Source organism: Eublepharis macularius, chromosome 5 (assembly GCF_028583425.1).
Source record: "Eublepharis macularius isolate TG4126 chromosome 5, MPM_Emac_v1.0, whole genome shotgun sequence".
NCBI lineage: Eukaryota > Metazoa > Chordata > Lepidosauria > Squamata > Eublepharidae > Eublepharis > Eublepharis macularius.
In genome coordinates, this window is record NC_072794.1 from 98,838,029 (window position 1) to 98,859,415 (window position 21,387).

Consider the following 21,387-nt stretch of genomic DNA (forward strand, 5'->3'; position numbering starts at 1 on the left):
TTAAAATAAAATTAGATGGCTCAGTCCAGTCACATCCCAGCAGAAGGCTCAAGAGTCTGAATACAATAACTAATATTTGAATTTACTATGAAAGCTGAGCCCATATATTTATGGTTTCCAAGCAACTATTTCTCTCTTAAATGTTTTTTGCTTACTAAATTTGAGATTTTGCTGTTATTCCTTATTGTGTGTAGATCCCTCATCTGGATTTCTGCAGTTGCTGGTGCTTGGGTTCTGTTTATGTAGAGCACAGGAATATTTTGGAATGTCAGTGGGAGGAACAGGAGGAAATGGTCCATTCTTTCCTGTAGTCGTTTCAGTATACTGATTTTCATTTTCTGTATTTCCTTTGTTTCAGCTGACTGGAATTATTCAAGCCATGGTGGATGGGCAGCCCAGTCTCCAGCAAGTGCTTGAGGTAAGTAGAATAACCTTAAGTTCCTGGCATCTGACATGTTCTCTCCCCTCCCCCTTCCTGTTCCTGTGTATTGAACTATGTAATTTTACTATGATTACAGCTTCATTAGAATAACATTTGCTGTCACATCAGTGACATGCTGTTGAAAATATTGAACCATTGATCTGTCATTTCCAGCTGTTCATGTCAAAGGTAGTGACAGCATGTCCAGACTCTTGCCAGAAGTCATGACAGGAGGTGTGTATTTGGGGGAACTCTCTCACTGGAGATGTTCTTCAGGGGTCAGCAATGGCACATTAAGACTTTGCATGAAAGATGATAAATTAATGTACATGTTTACTTAAATGCTCTGTAATAAACCACAGCTGAAGGAAGAATGTCACTGAAATCTTATCTGTGAGGGTTCTGAGTACTGGAGATAGCTTCAGTAGTGCCATTTGCTTGATACTGAATTCTAGCAGCATTTAAGGCTTAATTAGCTGAAAGTACTTTTGCAATCAATAGCTTTTGTTATTTGCCAACTATGGATTCTCCAGAAGGAGATCCTGTTGTGGCTTCAGTTCGATGCATTGCTCTCATCTGGATTTGTGCCTAATAGTTCTTAATCAAAATAATTGCAACCAGGACTTGTGTAAGGAAATCTGATTAAAGGTTAGTGCTCTTTTTTGCTTTGGGGACAGCTTGGAACCTCCTTTGAGGTGGGGAAGCAGGCAGCAGGATTTCTCTGAATGATGGTTTCTCTATTGCTTCAACTTTGCTCAAAGATTGTTAATGACTGATGAAGAGAATCTTAGAAGTTGTCCATGGGACCTCCCTTCCCATGCTGCCTTTGGTTGATTAATTAACACACATACTTTATGATACTTCCCTGTAAGATGGACAAAGGAATTTGCATGTGGAGTCCAATACACAAAGAATAACCTTGCATTCAAAAGCATGAGGCTACTGCATTTAGTTGGCACTTGAAAAGTTACATCTCCAGGGCAAGGTTGATGTCCACAATTTTATAAGCATCTCCTGAATCTACCAAATACTAAATATTATATTTTGTATATATTTTGCATCAAATGAATTTGTTAACCTTCTCAAGTGCCCCCCCCCCTTTATTACATCAATAGTTTCTAATCCTGGGCTTGAATGGCACAGAATTTTTTCCACTTTTTTGCTGATTTTCCTGTTCTCGCATATTCTTTTCATCATGTAATGATTGTCTTAGATATTTAGAAGAGCCTCTCTGCTGTTTAAGCCACAATTAAGCATCTGTGTGCTGAACCAAGAAAGCCCAACAGAATCCGTTTCAAACCAGAGCATCCCAACAGAACCAGAGTCACTCACAGAAGCCAGGCAGAACCCAGGGCCAATAACACCACAGAACAGAACCAAGTAACAACATATTCAACCACACCGCAGCAGAACCACCATGCGGCACAAGCACTCAGCACTGGCAATTGGAAGCAAACACAGTTGTTGTAACTTTATCTAGAGCAAGCAAAAAGCTACTAGCGCTCAGACAGTGCACAAAAACCCAACAAGAGAGCCCCAAAACTCCACTAAGCACAGCGAAAAAGTGACTCCCCCCTCAGAAAAACAGCAAACAAGGAATCAGCTTTAAAAAACAGCAATCAAAAATACAATCCCCCCAACAAGAAGAAAACTGAAAAATGAACAGCAAGCAGGCAGCAAGAGAAACATTCCCCTCATGAGAAGCAGCAAACAAGCAACCAACAACTTTAAAAAAACAGCAAATACAGTCCTCCCAAAGAACAGGAACACTCTTAAAATTAACAACAACAAACAACAACAACAAAATACTTCAACCAGGGAAAAAATGTTCCACTTCACAAGAACAGTCAGACTGCAAACTCTTAAAACAGCAGACAACAAGCCACAGTACCCCCACAACAAAAACAATTATTTATCAAAATTAAACTTTAATTAACAAAAAGGTAGCCCCTTCCTCCCTTACCCTACCCCTCCCCAACCCAACACGAGGCCAGCCCGCTCCTCCCTAAACAAGAAAAATACGAGTCTGAGACTCCCAAACTAGATCCTGGCTGGCGAGTGGGCAGGCAGGCAGGCAGTTCCTTTCTCCCCTCACTCAGGTCTTCCTCCAGACAGACAGCAGTACTCCAGGTATGCAGTGGTTAATACAAAAGCCAGATTGCTGCCAGAGGGCAGGCCAAGTTCAGCAAGCACTCACAGCACAGTCTCTATGTTATATCATGCTTTGCATCAAAGTCTGCCCCATCCCAACCGGGTGGAGGAGGAGGAGGGGGCTCTGAAGCGAAGCCGGTTCCCGGCACGGCTTCCAAGCTGCGCCGGGAATGCACTTCACCTCAGTCTCCCCCCATCCCAACTGGGTCGTGGAGGAGGAGGGGGCTCTGACGCGATTCCGGTTCCTGGTGCGGCTTGCAAGCCCTGCCAGGACCGGGTTTTGCCTTAAAATCAACCCCCCTCCCAACTGGCTAGAGGAGGGGGAGGGGGCTCTGAAGCAAAGTCAGTTCCCGCTGATAGTTTAAAGGGACTTGCTTGCAAGGCAGGAAAGGGGTCCTTTAAACTATCAGCTGGCAGGTGGCAGGGATCTTTAAAGGGCCATGTAAGTTGGTTGGGGGGGGCTAAGTGGGGGAGTTTGGAGGTGGGAGTGGGTGGGGGTGCTGGGAGAAATCCAAGTCCCCTAAATCACTTTGGAATGCTCCGAATCTTTACAGAGCATTCTGAAGTGATTCAAATACCCGAATCTGAAGCGGCTTGCCTTTGTACAATTACATGGTGCAATGAGGTATGGTTGGAGCGGGTCAGAATAACCTAGGGGATTTTTGCTGATGTATGTTGTCATAATTTGAGTAATGATTGTAAATATTGCGGTGGGTTGAGTTGACCCAGCTATTTTGCAGATTTTATAATTTTTAGGTGGTTTCCTTGCCAGAGACGACTCCAAGAGATCTTATTGGTGAAAGAGAGGCGAAGAGAGTGTTCAGAAAAAGTATAAAAATGAACCTTACAGATGGCAGAGGCAAAAAGGGAGGGAAAGAAGAGTGCCCGTGCTTTCCCTACTTCTTCCCTTTTCGTTTTCAGGCCTAGAAGAAAAGTGAAGCTTCCCTCTCTCTCCACCAATACTGACTTCTTGGATTGGTAAAACAACTTATCATGCTCCATTGTATCTTGCTGAACATCTTTTTAGTTATCATGCCTCTATCTCCATATAGTTTTATAACCTGGCTTGTTAGAACTTTGTAACGTGATTTTTGAAAAGCTTTTCTCTGTAACCTATGTAAGTTGATCTGAATAAATTTGTCAAATTCATGACTTGGTTTGTATGGCATCCTTTGCTCTCTCTCATTTGGGGATATTTTTCAGTCCAAACTATACAAGATCTGTCTCTCGTATATTAATGTTGATCTGACCGAAAGGTTAGGCCAACATCTAGTCATCAGAAACTTCCCAGAAAGTGGAGTCTGCTCTGAGTCAAATCTGCTTTTTATGCCCTTGCAGAATTTGAAAAAGGCTCTCTCCCATCAAATAATCCCTGATTGGCCAGACTTCAGCTCCTGCACCCATTGGTCACTCGCTTACATCAACTCCCTCCTGCCTCACTCCCTCTTTCTCTGTGAGAATAAGCCCAGGAAAGCCTGGGGAAAAACAGCTTTGAAGCAGCCCAGCCACTTTAAAGTGGCTGGAGCTGCATTTGTCAGATATCCTGAATATATTTGGGATATTTGATATTCAAGTATTTGGGATCCTGAATATATTCGAGATTCTCTAATTTGATTCAGTATTTCCAAATAAAGCTGAATCGCATATATCTGGTATTGTAATTACGAATTGCACATGCCTAGTGGTAGGATCTGGTTTTCATAGAGGGGTCCATTAAAGGACATAAAGTCATAGTTACGATACTAAAAAACAATGGAATAATTGTACACAGTTTTCTCAATGTCATCATGTAGCTGGTTAGTATAACAATTCCTAGTGTGTGTTTTTTTGTTCTCCACTCGATGACTAGTGGGATCCCTTTGTCAATGTCTTATTTTATTCAAAATCTGAACATGATTTGATAAGCAGTTGCTAGTTTGGAGGGTATGTTGACATAAGACCTGTTTTACCAGGCTCTGGTTTTTTGGAGATGTGGAGATTCAGGGTGCACAAGAAATGGCCAAGCAATATTATTGTCCTATAAATATTGCGTGAGTGCCAGTCTGTAAGCAGAAATGTTTTGATGCCTGATAAGATCACTCCTTCTCTGACTGCTTGATGTCTTCTATCAGAAATCTTCAAAGGTCCGAGCACACTTTCATAGAAGTGAGGAGGAGAACAGAATGAGTTGAAGTGTGTGTGTTGGGGGGGAGCCATGTCGGATAAGATCACAATTTTCTCCTCTTGTGATTGTGAAGCTTATCGGCATTTAACTGTTGCATCTCTTTCCATGTTTCAGAAAGCTCATCTTTTTTCATCTGTTTATTTTAGAGGGTCGATGAGTGGATGGCAAAGGAAGGCCTCTTGGATCCCAGTGTCAAGTCAATTTTTGTAACCTGTGGAGACTGGGACTTGAAAGTAATGTGAGTATCGGATGGAGTACAGTGGATGACAACCACTCTTACCCCTGGCAAGGTTCTGCACTTGGATATTAATGTCTCTTTTATTTTTCGGATACCGAGAATGTAGTATAATACAATTTCTCTGTATCTGTTTAGCTGCTGTAGTGCTGCTTGGAATCAACCATCTTCAAATAATGTATTTCTAAGACACATTCAGCTGCTGTTGTATTATTTTTGGCTCCTGCCATATCAGTTTGCCACTTACTTGTGCTTTATCACCCTAAAGGCATAACTGTGAAGCATGCTAAGTCAAAGAAGAAGTGTAGCACCCACCTGTTGCTTGATCATGTACATAGTTGCTGAATACATTACAAAAAGAATTTAAGTTACGGCCTTTAATGCATTTCTGCTTTTAGCAACAACATGAAATTGCATGTGTTAGCAATTTATGATTTTTATGTTATTATTTTGTCTTAGGACATAGCTAGTAATTTCTTTGTGCATGGGGTAGCCACCTAATTTTCTTCTTCCCTTCTTCCTCCATGTATACACAAATATGCATGTCAATAAATACTCTTGTTGAAACTGTCAGTGCTCTCATAGTCTACCCTGATTCGGCTCTGACTGAATGGTGTCAGCTTGCTTGTGTTACTTGTCTCCCCACCCCTTCCCATTCCCAACAGTATTCAGTGGATGAGTATGCTTAGCTGTGCTGGTTTGCAGTCACAGCCAACATGAAGCCACAAATTTGTGCCAGTGTGCCTTGCCTGCCACAAAGGTGTCTGAAGAAGGGGGCTCTGTCTCTCAAAAGCTTACACTGAAAGTCTTGTTGGTCTCTCAGGTGCCACTGGATCCAAATCCTGCAGTTCTACTGCAGATCAACATGGCTACTTACCTAAACTTACCTGCCTCCATCACTATGCCTCCCAGCATCATCTTTTTATCATCTTGAAACTGTGTCTACTTATTCCAAACCTAAGTACATCTTTCCTAATTCAGTGGAAGCTTAATAACTCTAAAGCTATTACATTACTGTTGTGCCACATGTTCTGTCTTGTTTAAATTATGCCTGGCTTGTATTGAGATCTGAATGTTTTTGGCATGGAGTGAAATTTTCTCCCAAGTCAGTGACCCTGGAGGGCCCATGTCTCTCTTGTTCAGCTGCAATCTTTCAATACACTTGCATTTTCTTCTAACACATTGCGGTCTGGACTGAGTGGGTTGATCTGCCAGGGGGTTGGTGAGTGGTTGATTTCACTTTGGGCAGAACATTTTACTACTAGATTACCTTTTGCATCCTTCAGTGTCCATTACTGCTGTGGTCTGCTAGTGCCTGATTCTCTTTCAAATGGCCATTTAGGCTGCTGAGTGCTGGTTTCTGCATATGTGTTCCTAGTGCGTAAGCATGTCTTTTGGTGCCTTCGAAGGTTTGGTTTGTGCTATATGTGCTATATATTACCTCATCCTGGTTACATTCAGTAATATCTGCCTTATAGAAAGTGCTTAGATTCCTATGACGTAGTATCAGTCTTACCCTAGCAGAGGGCTGATATTTTCTCACATGGAAAAGTTTGTGGGATTGACTCATACAATGCTAACCTGACATTCACAACTTGTTAGCAGCTCTGTTTGGCTTTCAGTCTAACATGAACTTCTCCATATCTTAAGAAGCACATTGCCTGAGAGAATACATATGTATTCTGTTCAGCATGAAGGTGCTGCTTGTCCTATTACCTACTTGGCCTGATTGATGCCAACTTACAAAATGGGGAGTGAACTGGCAGCAAAAATCCTGCTGGAGAATGGAGGACCAAACAATTGCTTCCCTGTATCTGATCCGTACGTACTGTTAGCTTTCACACCTCCTATTCTAACATAAATTGACCTTCTCTCTGAGACTATCTTCTGAACTTTTTATGGATACAGTCTGGAGAGTATGCCAGGTGCCCAGGAGCATGATAGCACTTGCTGATGTTTCTTGACACTCTTTTATTCTTGAGTCTTGGAGAAAAAAGGGATCTTGAATGAAATGGGGGGAAAGGAGCTGCTTCTTATCAGTTGACTGAGTTCATCCTAGGCAGGTGTGTTAAGGGCCTTGCACCTTTAGCTTGACCATAGACTACACCAGGTGCATGGTATGGTTAAAGGGCATATCATATAGCTCCCTTGCTGAAGCTAAGTATGGTCAGTGCCTGTATGGAAGTTCTTCCGAGAATCCTATATAAATCCTGTGTACATTGTCTTGAGATCACAATGGAAGAAAAGTGAGATATAAATGGAGTAAAGTAAAATAAAGTTTTATTGTCGAAGGCTTTCACGGCCGGAGAACAATGGTTGTTGTGGGTTTTCCGGGCTGTATTGCCGTGGTCTTGGCATTGTAGTTCCTGACGTTTTGCCAGCAGCTGTGGCTGGCATCTTCAGAGGTGTAGCACCAAAAGACAGAGATCTCTCAGTGTCACAGTGTGGAAAAGATGTTGGCAGGTCATTTATATCTACACAGGAGGGGTGGGGTTGAGCTGAGACATCCTGTAAGAGTTTCCCAGGGTGTGGAATGCTAATGGAGGGAGGCTTCACTGTATCCTGAAGAGGTTCTTTTGCATATGGATTGGTGCTTGATGTGCTAATCTTCTCTGCAGGGCTATTGTCGGGTATAGAGTGTTTTGTTAGCCTGGTGTTTTTCAGGACTAGAAACCATGCTCTGTTCATTCTTAAGGTTTCTTTTTTCCTGTTGAAGTTTTGCTTATGCTTGTGAATTTCAATGGCTTCCCCGTGCAGACTGACAAGGTAGTTGGAAGTGTTGTCCAGTATTTTGGTGTCCTGGAATAAGATACTGTGCCCTGTTTGAGTTAGGCTATGTTCAGCCACTGCTGATTTTTCAGGTTGTCCAAGTCTGCAGTGTCTTTCATGTTCTTTTATTCTTGTCTGGATGCTACGCTTTGTGGTCCCGATGTAAACTTGTCCACAGCTGCAGGGTATACGGTATACTCTTGCAGAGGTGAGGGGGTCTCTACTGTCTTTTGCTGATCGTAGCATCTGTTGTATTTTTCGGGTGGGTCTGAATACTGCTTGAAATACTGGACAACACTTCCAACTACTTTGTCAGACTGCACAGGGAAGCCATTGAAATTCACAAGCATAAGCAAAACTTCAACAGGAAGATTAGCACATCAAGCACCAATCCATATGCAAAAGAACCTCCATATGCAAAAAAACCCACAACAACCATCTTACAGGATGACTCAGCTCAACCCCACCCCTCCTAAGTAGATACAAATGACCTGCCAACATCTTTTCCACACTGTGACACTGAGAGATCTCTGTCTTTTGGTGCTACACCTCTGACGATGCCAGCCACAGCTGCTGGCGAAACGTCAGGAATTACAATGCCAAGACCACGGCAATACAGCCCGGAAAACCCACAACAACCATTAAAATAAAGTTCATTCTTCATTGTTACTACGGAATTTAGATTTTCCCTGGGGACTGAATTAAGGCTCTATAATATTGGACACATTTTGTTCTCCCCATGACATTCTGGCAGTTGTTGATATTTCAGTTCTTAGTTTATGGCTTTAAATTTGCAGTGCATTGTGGTATTACCTTGCTGGGCAGATTGAACCTGTAGAAGGTGAACTCACATGATGCCTTCATATCTGTATAACTGGCCAAATGTTTCTTAATCTGTGAGTTTGGTGGGGGAGGATTGCAGGAGAGAGAATCAGAATGGCATTGATGTTAGATTCTCCTGTGCCACAAGAATAATATTTTACATTTAATGGTTGTCTTTTGTCTTGTGTGCCTGTTGCCTCCAGCTGCATTGTTACCTTTTCCTATTGCTAAAGGCAAAAGTTACACACTGGTTACAAAAGTAATTGTAACAAATTGAATAAAAGTATGATTTCCCATACATGTTTGGAATTTTGTGATCTGGTTGGCCAGTTCCAAACTTCCTTGCTAGCAGTGCTTCAGAAATTCATTTAATTCTCTCCAATTTGGCGAGTAGTGCTCAACTGTAGTGGTTTGCCCATTTTCATCATCAGATTTTAAGGAGGACACACACAGACTGGTTGCAATTTGGAAGAGAACAACAAAGATGAAAAAGTTTGGCATGCATGAAATACGAAGGCTGAGGAGAACTGACACTGAGATTTTTGTGGTAGATTAGCTGTTTGCTAATAGAATGTGGAAGAGGCTGCCATAGAGAAGAGAAACCAGGATCCTTAAATGTAGAGCAAGAACGAGAAACAATGGGTTCAAGATGTTAGCAAAGCAGTTTGTTAGCTAGAAGAAAAATGCCTTTTTGTCTGTGTTCTTTGTGTGCAAGAAATCCTGTTCAGTCTGCTTCTTGACAAAAGATTCTTGAGATCTTTGTATTTTGGTTTCATGAGTGAAAAGTACATGATAGGGAAGTGCATTTCCCTCCTATAATTAAGATTTAAGGTTTGGTGCCCAGTAGGAGATTCCATGTGGTGGAGCATTTTTTTTAAAAAAAAATTATTTGGAAAGTAAAATACAATAGCAATAGAAAGTTCATAGAAATTAACAAAATAGTAAATTTAAACTACAACAGTCCTTGTGGGAACCCCGTTTAGGACACATATTCAACTTGTACTGCTCCAGCTGCACTGGCTCCTGGTTGAATTCCAGGTCAAGTTCAAGGTGTTGGTGTTAATCTTTAGGGCCCTTAACGGACTGGGACCTGCATATCTTCGGGACCGTCTCTCCCTGCATGTTCCCTGAAGGTTGTTATGTTCTGTAGATCAAGATCTGCTGGTGGTCCCTTGCCCCAAGAATATTCGCTTGGCCTCAGCCAGGGCCAGAGCCTTTGTGGCTGTGGTTCCAGCCTGGTGTGGAACACTCTCCCACTTGAGACCTGGACCCTGTGGGACTTACTACAGTTCTACCAGTCTTGTAAAACAGAGATATTCCACCAGGCCTATGAGAGTGGTTGAGGAGCTGGCAAATTATCCTGCTGGTCTCTTGCCTGTTTTGTTTTGTTCTGCTTTACTGTCCAATGAGATCTGTTGATTTTATGTTTTATGATTTTAACTGTTATTTATTGTATTTTAAACTATGGTTTTATGATGTTGTAGCCCACTCTGAGCCTGCTTGTTGGGAGGGCGGGCTATAACTCCAACAAATAAAATAAAAATAAATATATTTAAAATATGTGGCAAAACAACTAGCTTATGAGATGTTTCTCCTTTCCCTCTCCTTAACTACTTATACCTAAAACTTAATATTAATAGTTTTTAATCAGTTATCTATTTCATATTTTATACTCAACAATTTTTAAGGTATTTATATTATAATTTATCTATTTCCATATTAACTACTCTTAATTTTTCATAGCTTCAAGCTGCATAATCAAATAAATCTTTCAACTTTTTCTGGAATTCCAATATTGGTCTTTTTTGCACATTAGCAGTTAATTTAGCCATTGATGCATATTTTTGCACTTCATCTATCCCAGGGCTTTTTTTATGGGGAAACAGGTGAGGGAATTCTCACCTGGAGCAACTCCTGGCAGAAGGTGGTGCCCCTGTAATTGTATGCGTGTGTATACTCCAGGGACCGTGTGATGAAGTGACTTCCTAGAAGTGACATCATTGCGCATAGTGCGACCGCCCCCCCCCCCGGAGACAGAAAGAGAAAGGAAGGGAAAGAAAGAAAGACATGGAAAGAAGGAAAGAGAGAGAGAAAGAGAAGGGACAGAAAGGTAAAGGAAGGGAAAGAAAGAAGGAAAGGCATGGAAAGAAGGAAAGAGAGAGGGACAGAAAGAAGGAAAGACAAGGAAAAGGAAAGAGAAAGGGAAGGAGGGAGGGAGGGAGGAAGGCTTCAACTGGGAGGGGGGAATCCCCTTCCTCTCAGCTGAAGTTTAAGCCCATTTGGGGCTTCCCCTGACCAGCTGAAGAGCGGGGATTAAAGAGCTCCTTTCCCACAGTTTGCCAAGCAGAAAGGACCTCTTTTAACTCCCACTCTTCAGCTGGCGGGGGGGGGGGACTTTCTCCAACCAGCAGAAGAGCGGGGCTTAAAGAACTCCTTTCCCTTGCAAGCTGGTCAGGGCCACCTGAACACATGACTACTTTGTAGAGCTTCCAGAACACCGTTCCGGCTCATTCTGGCAGAAAAAAAGGCCTGATCTGTTCACTCAGACATATTGGGGCAAGAGAGTTGCTGTAGCACAGTGATTAAGTGGTTTGGCTGCGAATAGCACTCTAATGGTTTGAATCCCACTACTGCTATGAGCTCAGTAGGCGGCCTTGAGTAAGCCACTCCTCTCAGCCCCAGCTCCCCAGCTGTGTGGGGATAATAACACTAACTTGTTCACCGCTCTGGGTAAGGCACTAATCTTCACAGAAGAGTGGTATATAAGCGCAGTTGTTTTGTTGTTGTTGTTATTCTGGCTTCCATTTTGCTGCATATAGTACTCTTTCAGCTGTCACCATATACTTGAAAAGTTTCCCATGTTCTTTTGTAATATTACTCTGTAGAATATTTAATAGCATATTTTTAGGATTTACCTCAAACTGAAGCTTGAAAATCTTCTGCATCTCTTCATGTATTTTTATCAAATATCTTCATGCCTTCTTGCATCAGTACGATAAAATATTGCATCCATGCAGTGGCATTTCCAGCACTTTCCACTGTAATCCTTACTGATTCTTGCAGTGTCTTTAGGTGTGATATATCATCTGAAGAATATTTTATACCAATTTTCTCTTAACAGTTGACAATTTGTAAGTTTGATTTCCTTAGTCCATAGATTTTCTCATTGATTCATGAACATGGTTTCTCCAAAATTTTTTGTCCATTTTAACATACAGTTTTAATTTATTCTGTTTCTGTGTGATATTGCAGGAGAATTTTGTAGAAAAAAATTCTGTGGAGCATTCTTGAGTGCACCAACATCATTCTTGCATGCTTTATGTTCATGTGAGAGTGAAGATACCATTCCAGCCCATGAAGATGCTATGAAAAGTTCACTATTTTGTTTCATTCTTATATTTTTAATTTTACACAATAGCATTAGAGGTATCTCTTGTAGTAAGTGAGAAATACATGAAATAATGGTTCCAGCGTTGCCAAAGTAAAGGCTCCAGAGGCAACCTGTTAGTGAATAGCCCATCACTTTATCCCAGTTAAGATTGGCTGCAGCATTGGAGTGGCATCACATCTGATTAGCTACATGTCAGAGAACATGGCTTGAGCCTGAGTGAGAGAGCACTTGCTGCCAACCCTGACTCGTCTCATTTCCCTGTTACTTTTATCCATCACTACAAATGCCAGAGCTCCCCCCTGAACTAATTAAGTTTGCATGTGTTTAGACACATTGCCAAATAAGATTTAGCAAGCAGAACTGAGCTACATCTCTTTTCAAATGGAAGATTCGCAGAACTGAAATGCTGCTTCAAGGACCAAAAGAGGTGCAGTAGTTTGGGGATGTGCAGCATACCTAGAGTGTATTCTTCTGTGTAGTTTAATTATGTCCTAACAGTACTGTGGTAACTAGTGTGCCATTACTGTAAAAAGGATAAATAGTTGTTTTGCTTATGATGGGAGTGGTGTGAGTTTGTGGAAAGCATACTGGTTCAAATCCAGATGTGAGAAAAGTTAAAGGCGAGGTAGTAAAAAAAGTTGCAAACATAGCATTGGCAAGTTTAATAGGCATTAAACATCTAATTCCAAATAAATCCTAGTAGAACTAGTTAATGTGCATCTGAAAATATGTGTGCAACATTATAAGGGAACCTCTTGATACTTGCCGTCTGGAATAAACAGCAAAAATACATTTAGTGTCTAACTTTAGTTATTTCTATTTCTGTTTATTCTTAGAATAGTAATGGTTGGCTTTTATCTAGCCATGTCCTACATTAGCACAGATTTTGTTTTATGTCATCCATTTGATGGGAAGACATACCTTGTGTGTTTTTATTTGCATTTATGGTAATGAAGCTTGCCAGGAATGTCCGATGTCTAGAGTACCTATTAAGGAGGGACAGATGTAGAGCACTCACAAAATGCCTTAAGTCCTAATGAGGCAGGGGAAGTGGGACTAGACTTTCTGGGGTAAATGTAGCTGCTTTGGGTGGGATTGATTGTTGGATTTCTTGGAAGAGTCTGAGGGTTAGATGGAAATGGGAGTGCATTCTGATAATGGCTTTCTGTAATTGGACTTGATGGAGGTTAGAAAGGACTAGGAGGTAGCTTTGGGGATGGAATGTGAATAGGAAAGCAAAGAGTCATCCCTTGTTTGGTCCTGTCTGATTGAAGGATAATGCTGGGGATGATTGAAGGATGATGCTGGGGGAAGAGGAGGGCATGTAAACTTTCTTTTTTGTAAATGATGCCATATTAAGGAAGTGAGGATTGAGCTGCCGCACTTAAGTAAACATCCAGAATAGAGTACCAGCTATGAAAGTATCTTTTTTTGTGTTTTCATGGGTGTACCCTTGTTAGTGTGTGAATAGGAAGTTAAATGCTTGGGAAACTGTTGTGCTCCATGTTGGGTTTTGGAGCTGCTGGGGTGAGTCTACAGATAAAAAATACTGTCCTTAGTGGTCTGTGATTAGGGAGGGAAAGTATGTTCCTGTTCTCAAAGGGATTGTCTTGCTGAAGACCCAGTGATTCTGTACATTAGTATTGTCTTGTGCAACTCCAGGCCTCTTTAGCTGTGGCCTCAGTTGTAATTATATAATGTCTGGCAGTGTTGAATGGTATGTACTTGTATGGTATCTGCCAAGGTATTATCATAAGCCTAGCTGAGATTGGATGTACAGTATGATATACCTTGGAAGATACTACTCTCTGTGGCTGTCATGCTGGGGTGAGAAACAAGCTGTTGATTCTGTATCCAGTCTGTGTGTTTGGCTGGATAATCTGGTTTCTGGCCCCATAGATTAGACGGGAATAGCAAAGAGGAAAGGGCTGTTCTCATCCTGCTCACTCTTCTTCCGTCCTTGTTAAGATGCAATTTCTTTAATGAGGAAAAGGCTTCTGAGTGGCAACTTCACCTTTCTGAAGGCTCGTTCTGACAAAAGCATTCCACATCAACACAGCTTCATGTCAGCTTTGGCAAATGTGAGTCACTCATTCTAAAATCTTCCTTCACTAAGGAAAAGAAAAGAAGCCCATGCAAAAAAGAGGAAATGAATCATACTCCACAGTCTGAATACATCATGACAGCAGTGGATCTAATGAGAGAGGGCCATTCAATCCAGGTGTAACGCTTCCTCCATCGACATAGAAATGATGCTAATTAAAGACGAGCTACCTGAACTTGAAGATAAGAGGCACAGGACCTGCTAGGCTGAAACATACATGCGGATTCAGCCTTGGTATGCCCATGGAACCTTAAGCCCAAGAGCAAGTGCTATGGGAAGGGAATTCCTTTGGTTTGAGAATTAAAAGCTGAGGAGCCAAGCTTGGCATAAGCAGATTCCATCCTTGGAAACACATTATCTATGGGATTTACAGAAAAGTGTAATCGACATCAGTTGTCATGAGAGTGAGTTGTGTATCACATGATACGGTAACATCCTTGCTTGGACGATAAGATGGAGTGAGTAGTTTGGGACTCATTCATACCACTACAGCCTGCAATCCTCATAGTTGGCTCATTGGGTCATAGTTGGACTTAAACATCTCTGTAGCAAATTCTTCCCTGTCCACATAGTATTGAGGGACATAATGCTGTTTTCTGAAAGTAAACCAACACCGTATGTAATACTCTCTGTCTGCTATACCTTGATGCATTGTGCTGCTTCCTAGAGAATACACACCAATCTAACCAATCTCATTTCATCATTATAATCCAGAAGCTCAAGAAGTAGAGTTTAGGTATTTCGGCCTTGTTGAATTTTGTGAAAGTCTGCGTTGAAGTTTAAATTGGCATCTCCTTAATAAAGTGCTTGGTCCCCATTGTGTCAGCTTTCCCCCTTGGTTATAGCTTGCATATTACCTTGAAGGTGTTCAGTACATGCAGGAATCTGTGCGTTATGTTGAATCCTGTGTTTTTCATGCAAGACCTCTGGTTTATTTCAGTTTAGTCTGATAGTTTGTCATGCCCTGAGTTGGGGTTGCACCTGCATATGGGAGACTCCTGGAGGCTAGCAAGGTCAGCTTCTGGAGCAAGCTAGGGAAGGACTTCCCATCCATTCTGCCCCTTTTAACAAATGGTTGTTTACCATGGTTGTTTGCCTGATATACTTATTTTATTGAATACAGAGGCAGGGTCAGTTCCCTCACTGCCCCGCCCAGTAGCTTAATCCTCCTGCTTGATTCCCAGCCACCCACAGCTGCCTCACCAATTGTCTTTTAAAGCATACTCTAGCCAGTGGTCATGTTTCTGGCTGCTTCCACCTCCTTCTCGATCCCTCCATCCTAGGGACACACCCTCACCAGTCATTGTTGCACCTGCAAATGCCAGCCAGCCTCATCTTGACTTCATTGTGCCTGGGAACACCCAGCTGATGGACAGTTCCTACCTCCCTGCATCCCTCAACATGGACTCAGGTGGGTTGGCCCCACGCCTGAATGTGGGTTCATGTCATCACAAAGCTACATCCAAATAGGGGTCAAACCACTGATTCATTTAACTACGCAGAGAACGGTACCAACATGTTCACAAGCCCAGCATGATGGTGATATCCACCTTCAGTTGGCAATCCTCAGGATGTTGTAATTGAAGAAATATTGGGGATATTATAGCTTTATGAGTGGTTTTCCTAGTTGCCATTATGATCTCCTTTGACAATGAACTTCATAGTCTGATTATATGTGGCATGAATAAATGCATCCTTTGGCGTATCCTAAATATGTTGCCTTTCAGCTCAAGTATTTTTTTCTGAGTGTCACATATTTTGTATTCTCTCTGCTTGAGGCAGGCTTTACTTGTACTCTCCAGGAGCCCCCTTGAAGGCAGAGTGGATTCCATTTGCAACTGACTGTCTCTACTAGACAGCTGTTAGAAGCTAGGTTTTCTGTATCTGATCTCTTCAGGATCAGACTGTGTCATCATAACCCATTTTTTTCCTTTGTCTGTCCAGGCCCTTTGTGATTACTTCAATTACTTTTATTTACATGATGTATATATCTCTAGTGGGCCATGTAGACATCAGATAGCTGTTGAAGTAATCAGCAAGGTGTTAAGTAAGCATCATGTAATATGCCCACAATCGTGATGGTAGCATATTCTGGAGTCACCAGCCTGATCACACATCTGAATATCTTTTGCTGACACAAATAAGGCAGTTTCCATGTATGGAAAGGCTAATATCTTAAGACTTTTTAGTTTATTAAAAATGAGTGAGAGGGGCAAGACATGACAGTGATTTATAAATTATATATTGTTTAGAGAAAATGGATAGAGAGAGCTTTTTCCCTTCTCTCCAAAAGACTAGAACTTTGAGTCATCTAACAAAGCTTGTTAACAGTAGATAGACAAAAGAAAGTTCTTCTACATGCAATGTTTAATTGACTCTCATTCCCATTGGAGGGAATGCAGTGCCATGAGATGGGGTGATGGCCGCTGGTTTGAGAGATTTATAATGGGATTAATTGTCTGCACAGATAAAATTCATGGATGAACGTCTACCATCATAGCTAAATTGAATTTCCAGGTGCAGAGGAAGTGTACCTCTGATTAATATTGGTTGCTGAGGGAGAAGCTGTGGAGGAAGAAAGTTACCCTGAGGCTCTGCTTGTGGGCTTCCTGCATACATTGGACTGGTCACTGCCTGATATTCTGACTCTAGATGGACATTGCTCTGTTTCAGCAAAGCTTTATACTTGGCTAGGTTGCAATTTGGGGGTGAGCAAGAGGCAAACTGAGATACGAGGGTGTATGTCTGATCGTTTCCATGGCAGGCGAGATTTTAATTCATTTTTTTCCAGGAAACTACTTGCTCAGAAGTTTTATTTTGATAAGTATGTGGTAAAAAGCAAGTGCTTGCTCTCTAATATGGTGATAAAACATACTGGAATGGCTTGAAATGTTTATAACTCTTGGTGCAGTTCTTGGGATGCACATTAGCAAATCCTTAGTTTTGAATTATACCCTTGCTTAATTTGATTTTAATGTTTTTAATTATCCTTGTCCACGTTTTTCAAGAAGTGTTGGTTCTGCCATGTTTAAAATCGATGGAATCATCTATGCGGCATCCTACAAGGGGCAATACTCTCCCCTTTGTTATTCAGCCTGCATATGTGCCCCCTTGCCCAGTTGGTGTGAAGTTCTGGACTGGGCTGTCACCAATATGCAGATGACACCCAGTTGTATCTGTTGATGGGTGGCCGGCCTGACTCTGCCCCTGATGTCCTAGTGAGAGCTTTGGAGGCCGTAGCTGGATGGGTAAAGCAGAGCCGGCTGAAATTGAATCTGGTATAGACGGAGGTCCTGTACTTGAGCCGGGGGTTGCCAGATTTGGGAATCCGACTCCCGACCTCTGATGGGGTGCCGTTAGCACCTGTCTCATTGGTCTGGAGTCTTGGAGCGATATTAGATTCCTCCCTATCGATGGAGGGCCAGGTCACAGCAGTTGCCCAGTCTGTATTCTTTCATCTTCGACAGGCCAGGCAGCTTGTGTCCTGTCTGTCAATCCTTGACCTAACTACAGTGATCCATGCAACGGTCACCTCCAGAATAGACTACTGTAACTTGTTCTATGCAGGGCTTCCCTTGGGCTTGACTCAAAAATTACAGTGGGTCCAGGACACTGCTGCACGTGCCCTGATGGGCATATCATACAGGGCACATATCACTCCAATTCTGCAGCAGCTGCACAGGCTCCTCGTGGACTTCTGGATCAAGTTCAAGTTTTTGATTTTAACCTTTAAAGCCCTAAACGGACTGGGTCTAACATATCTGCGCGACTGCCTCTCCCCGTATATAACCCGGAGAGCACTAAGATCGGCAAATAAGAACCTGCTGGTGGCCCCTGGCCCCAGGGAGGTCCAGCTAGCCTCAACCAGGGCCAGGGCTTTTTCAGTCCTGGCCCCAACCTAGTGAAACTCTCTCTTGGAGGACACCTGGGTCCACCAAGGCCTCATATCTTTTTAGTGGGCCTGTAAGACAGAGATGTTCCACCAGGCATACGGTTGAGGCCAGTCTTTGATTGTTTTAGGAGCCTCCCTGCTGGTCTTCTGCCAGGAGAGTGATGAAATCATCTACTTCCCCCCCCCCCACAAGCTCAGTCACTGGAATATTATTAACTGTGGCCCCCCACCCCCCTTCTTTAGGTTACATTATCACTGAGGAAATTGGAGGGGCCCGCCATCTGAGATACTGTTCCATATGTATTTTGTGGTTTTTGGATTTTAAATGTATTTATTTGTTTTAATGTGTATTACTGAGTATTTTATTGTACCCTGCCCTGAGCCTGTTCACGGAGAGGGCAGGCTAAAAACTGAATGAATGAATAACTAAACAAATGAAGCTGACAGCTCCTTTCTTCTCTTCCTGAAGAAGGTGACAACATTTGCCTGCCTCCAGTTTTCTGAAACTTCACTTGTTCTCTAAGAATTCTCAAAGATGATAGACAGAGGCTCTGTAATTCATCTGGCCCTGAGGATTTGATTTCATTTACAGAAACTAAGTGTTTATGTACCACCTCTATGTCTATCCTAGGCTGCAATTTCCTACCGTTATCATGTGTTCTCTTTCTGCCAGATTGAGCACTGTTCCACTTGCAAGAGAAGACTGAGGCAAAGTAGGAATCGAGCAGTTCTGCCCTTTTTTATCAACTGTTAAAATCTCACTTTCCTCTCCATGCAGTGGGCCTATGACTTCCGTATTCTTTTTCCTGCTCTGAATATAACCAAAGAACCCTTTTTTGTTGTGTTTAGCCTTTCTTGCTAGCCTAAGCTCATATTGAGCTTTAGCCTTTCTAACGCTCTTTCTACAAGTACTGGCAATTTATTTATACTCATCCTTGGCTATTCAGCCCTCCTTCCATTTCTTAAATGTGTCTTTTTAAATTTTCAGATCTTTAGAAAGTTGTTTATGGAGCCACCCCAGCTTCTTTAGGTTCCTCCCATTTTTCTTTCTCATTAAAATAATTTGATTGTGCTTTCAGTATCTAACTTTTAAGAAATTCCCACCCATCTTGAAGTCCCCTCAAGCCTACATGTGACCTACTACCTGATACTTTTAACTGGAGATGCTGTGTATTAAATGTAGGTCCTTCTACATGCAAAGCACATGTTTTACCATAACTGTCCCCTTTAAAGCCGAGCATTAGTCTAGAATCTGATCATGAGCTGACAGTAGTAGTAACTTTTGGTTTTGGATTCAGGTTCCCATGATGCTAATGCTTGTGGATCTGTGATTCTTTGTGAATAATTCTAAGGTGATTATTGTCACAACATACCTTAAGAGTAAATACTTTTGCTCAAAAATTCAAGGAAGTTCCACTCTTTAAAAAAAATTGAAACCAGACAACACATTCATTGCTTTGAAAAAAAAATAATGAGTTGGATCCTGCAGGAGTTGGTAGCTATACCTTAGCTTTCCCCTAACAGCTTGTTCTGAAAATAATCTTTGAGGTCTTGGGAACAAAATGCATCGCATTAATTGGATAGAAAGGACTGCTATGAGGACTTGGGCAAAATTCCTCCAAGGTGTTTTTGTCTTCTTTTCTCTCTTTATGTCAGCAACTCCCCCTTTCCCTGTACTGTGGTGCATCTTCTAATCCTCAGAGACAATTTACAGGACAAGCAGTAGGTTGCTGAGGATGGTGAGGTAGGGGAATATCTGCTCCATCAGTTTCCTCCATGAGCTGACATGGGATCCAACTCCATGTCAGCACCTAAAAATTTATTTTTATTAGATGCATTGTTCTGTGTGCTGAATTTGTCAGATTCTTTTCTGACCCTTTCAGTTGTGATAGATGCCGTACAATTACACCACTGTCTTTAGAAGAAACAGGTGTAGGAACCATATGTATGCTGATTTCTGTTGCACAAGGCTATTTCTTTTACAGATGGCAGAATTCTTCAAAATCCCTTACTTGTATTAGTTTACCCCAAATTTCACATTCTTCAAGGCACAAGAAAATTATGCTAGGCTTGTCAACTAAACACTCTCCTTACTCAGTCCTGCACTTTTCTCCCCTGTGTATATAGTTTACCTGTTCTGTATTACAACCATTCTGTTCTGTTTCTTCTTTGTTTAAGAACAGAGGGTTATATGCAGAATCCAGCAAGTGTTTTCCTTCCCCTCTCTCTCCCTGTGGCTTCCAGGAATTAGATTTGGGTGAGATGCTTGTAACTAAGCCGTTCACGTAGGGATTACCTTGCTATGGACGGCAAACTTCAGCTTGTCTAATCTTCCACACACAAAGGGTAAGAGCCTCATCCCTGTATCTGAAGGGGTTGGTGGTGTGTTAGCTGAAAGCATAATGAGCTTTGACACAGTCTAAAGTCGAGAGAGCATGGTGATGTCTGCCGTTTGAAAATTAAGACCATGGGAATGGAGCCAGACAAGGGTATTACAAAGGATAGCAAAGCTCTAAGGGGGAAAGCGGGGCTGAATATTTGACACAATTCATTGAAGTAGCTGAGGCTGGGCATTCACCTGTTTCCTTGCAGGTGAGATTTGAAAAAAGCATTCAAAGACTAGTGTAAACCACAGAGTAGTCCCTAGTCTTACAGATACAAGAGTTAGTACATAAAAATCTTTTGTAAGTAATTTTGAGTGTGTTTTCATAGGCAATAAATAAAGTACTTGCCTGCTTGTCCATGTTAGCACTTTTAGTACATTATCGTTCTGAGAAAACTCAACTTTCTTCCAATTTAAAACAGCTTTCATACTTAATTTGCCAGAGGATACTGAACAAGTGTCAATTTATGAGTCTGAGGGAACATCAATAGGTATTCCTTGCAATGCAGTAACCCCATATCCCTATCCAATTCTTGTAATGTTCTGTGTGAAAACTAAGAAAAACAAGTAATATGGAAGTCAGCTGACTAAACATTTTTGAGTTGCTTTATAATTGATTACCAATCAGTTACATTAATAAAATTTATATCTTTTCTGCTTTTAATATTATGATTTTTATGCTGCTACTTTGTCATAATGTCACTAGTAATTTGGTAACATGGTGATATCATGCAATATGGAGACAAGATCACTTGATGTTGCATTGCACTGTGGTTTCTTGAGAGTGATTAATTGGACTCTGATGCTATCTGAAATGTGATAGACAGGAGCTTCTATTGTTGGTTGTTGTGGATTTTCCGGGCTGTATTGCCGAGGTCTTGGCGTTGTAGTTCCTGATGTTTCACCAGCAGCTGTGGCTGGCATCTTCAGAGGTGTAGCACCAAAAGACAGAGATCTCTCAGTGTCACAGTGTGGAAAAGAAGTTGGCAGGGTAATTTATATCTACTCAGGAAGGTAGGGTTGGGCTGAGTCATCCTGAAAGATTTTACCAGGGT

At 41.8% G+C, this 21,387-nt stretch overlaps 1 protein-coding gene across 1 annotated transcript in view; it reads left to right on the top strand.

The window, feature by feature from the left end:
- The window catches only part of ERI3 (ERI1 exoribonuclease family member 3), a 330,943-nt gene that overhangs the window by 77,516 nt on the left and 232,040 nt on the right, over positions 1 to 21,387 (top strand). The window contains exons 4-5 of the mRNA XM_054981809.1: positions 359 to 418; positions 4,883 to 4,974. Coding sequence (XP_054837784.1) covers positions 359 to 418; positions 4,883 to 4,974 — 152 coding nt within the window. The remainder of the gene's footprint in view (positions 1 to 358; positions 419 to 4,882; positions 4,975 to 21,387) is intronic.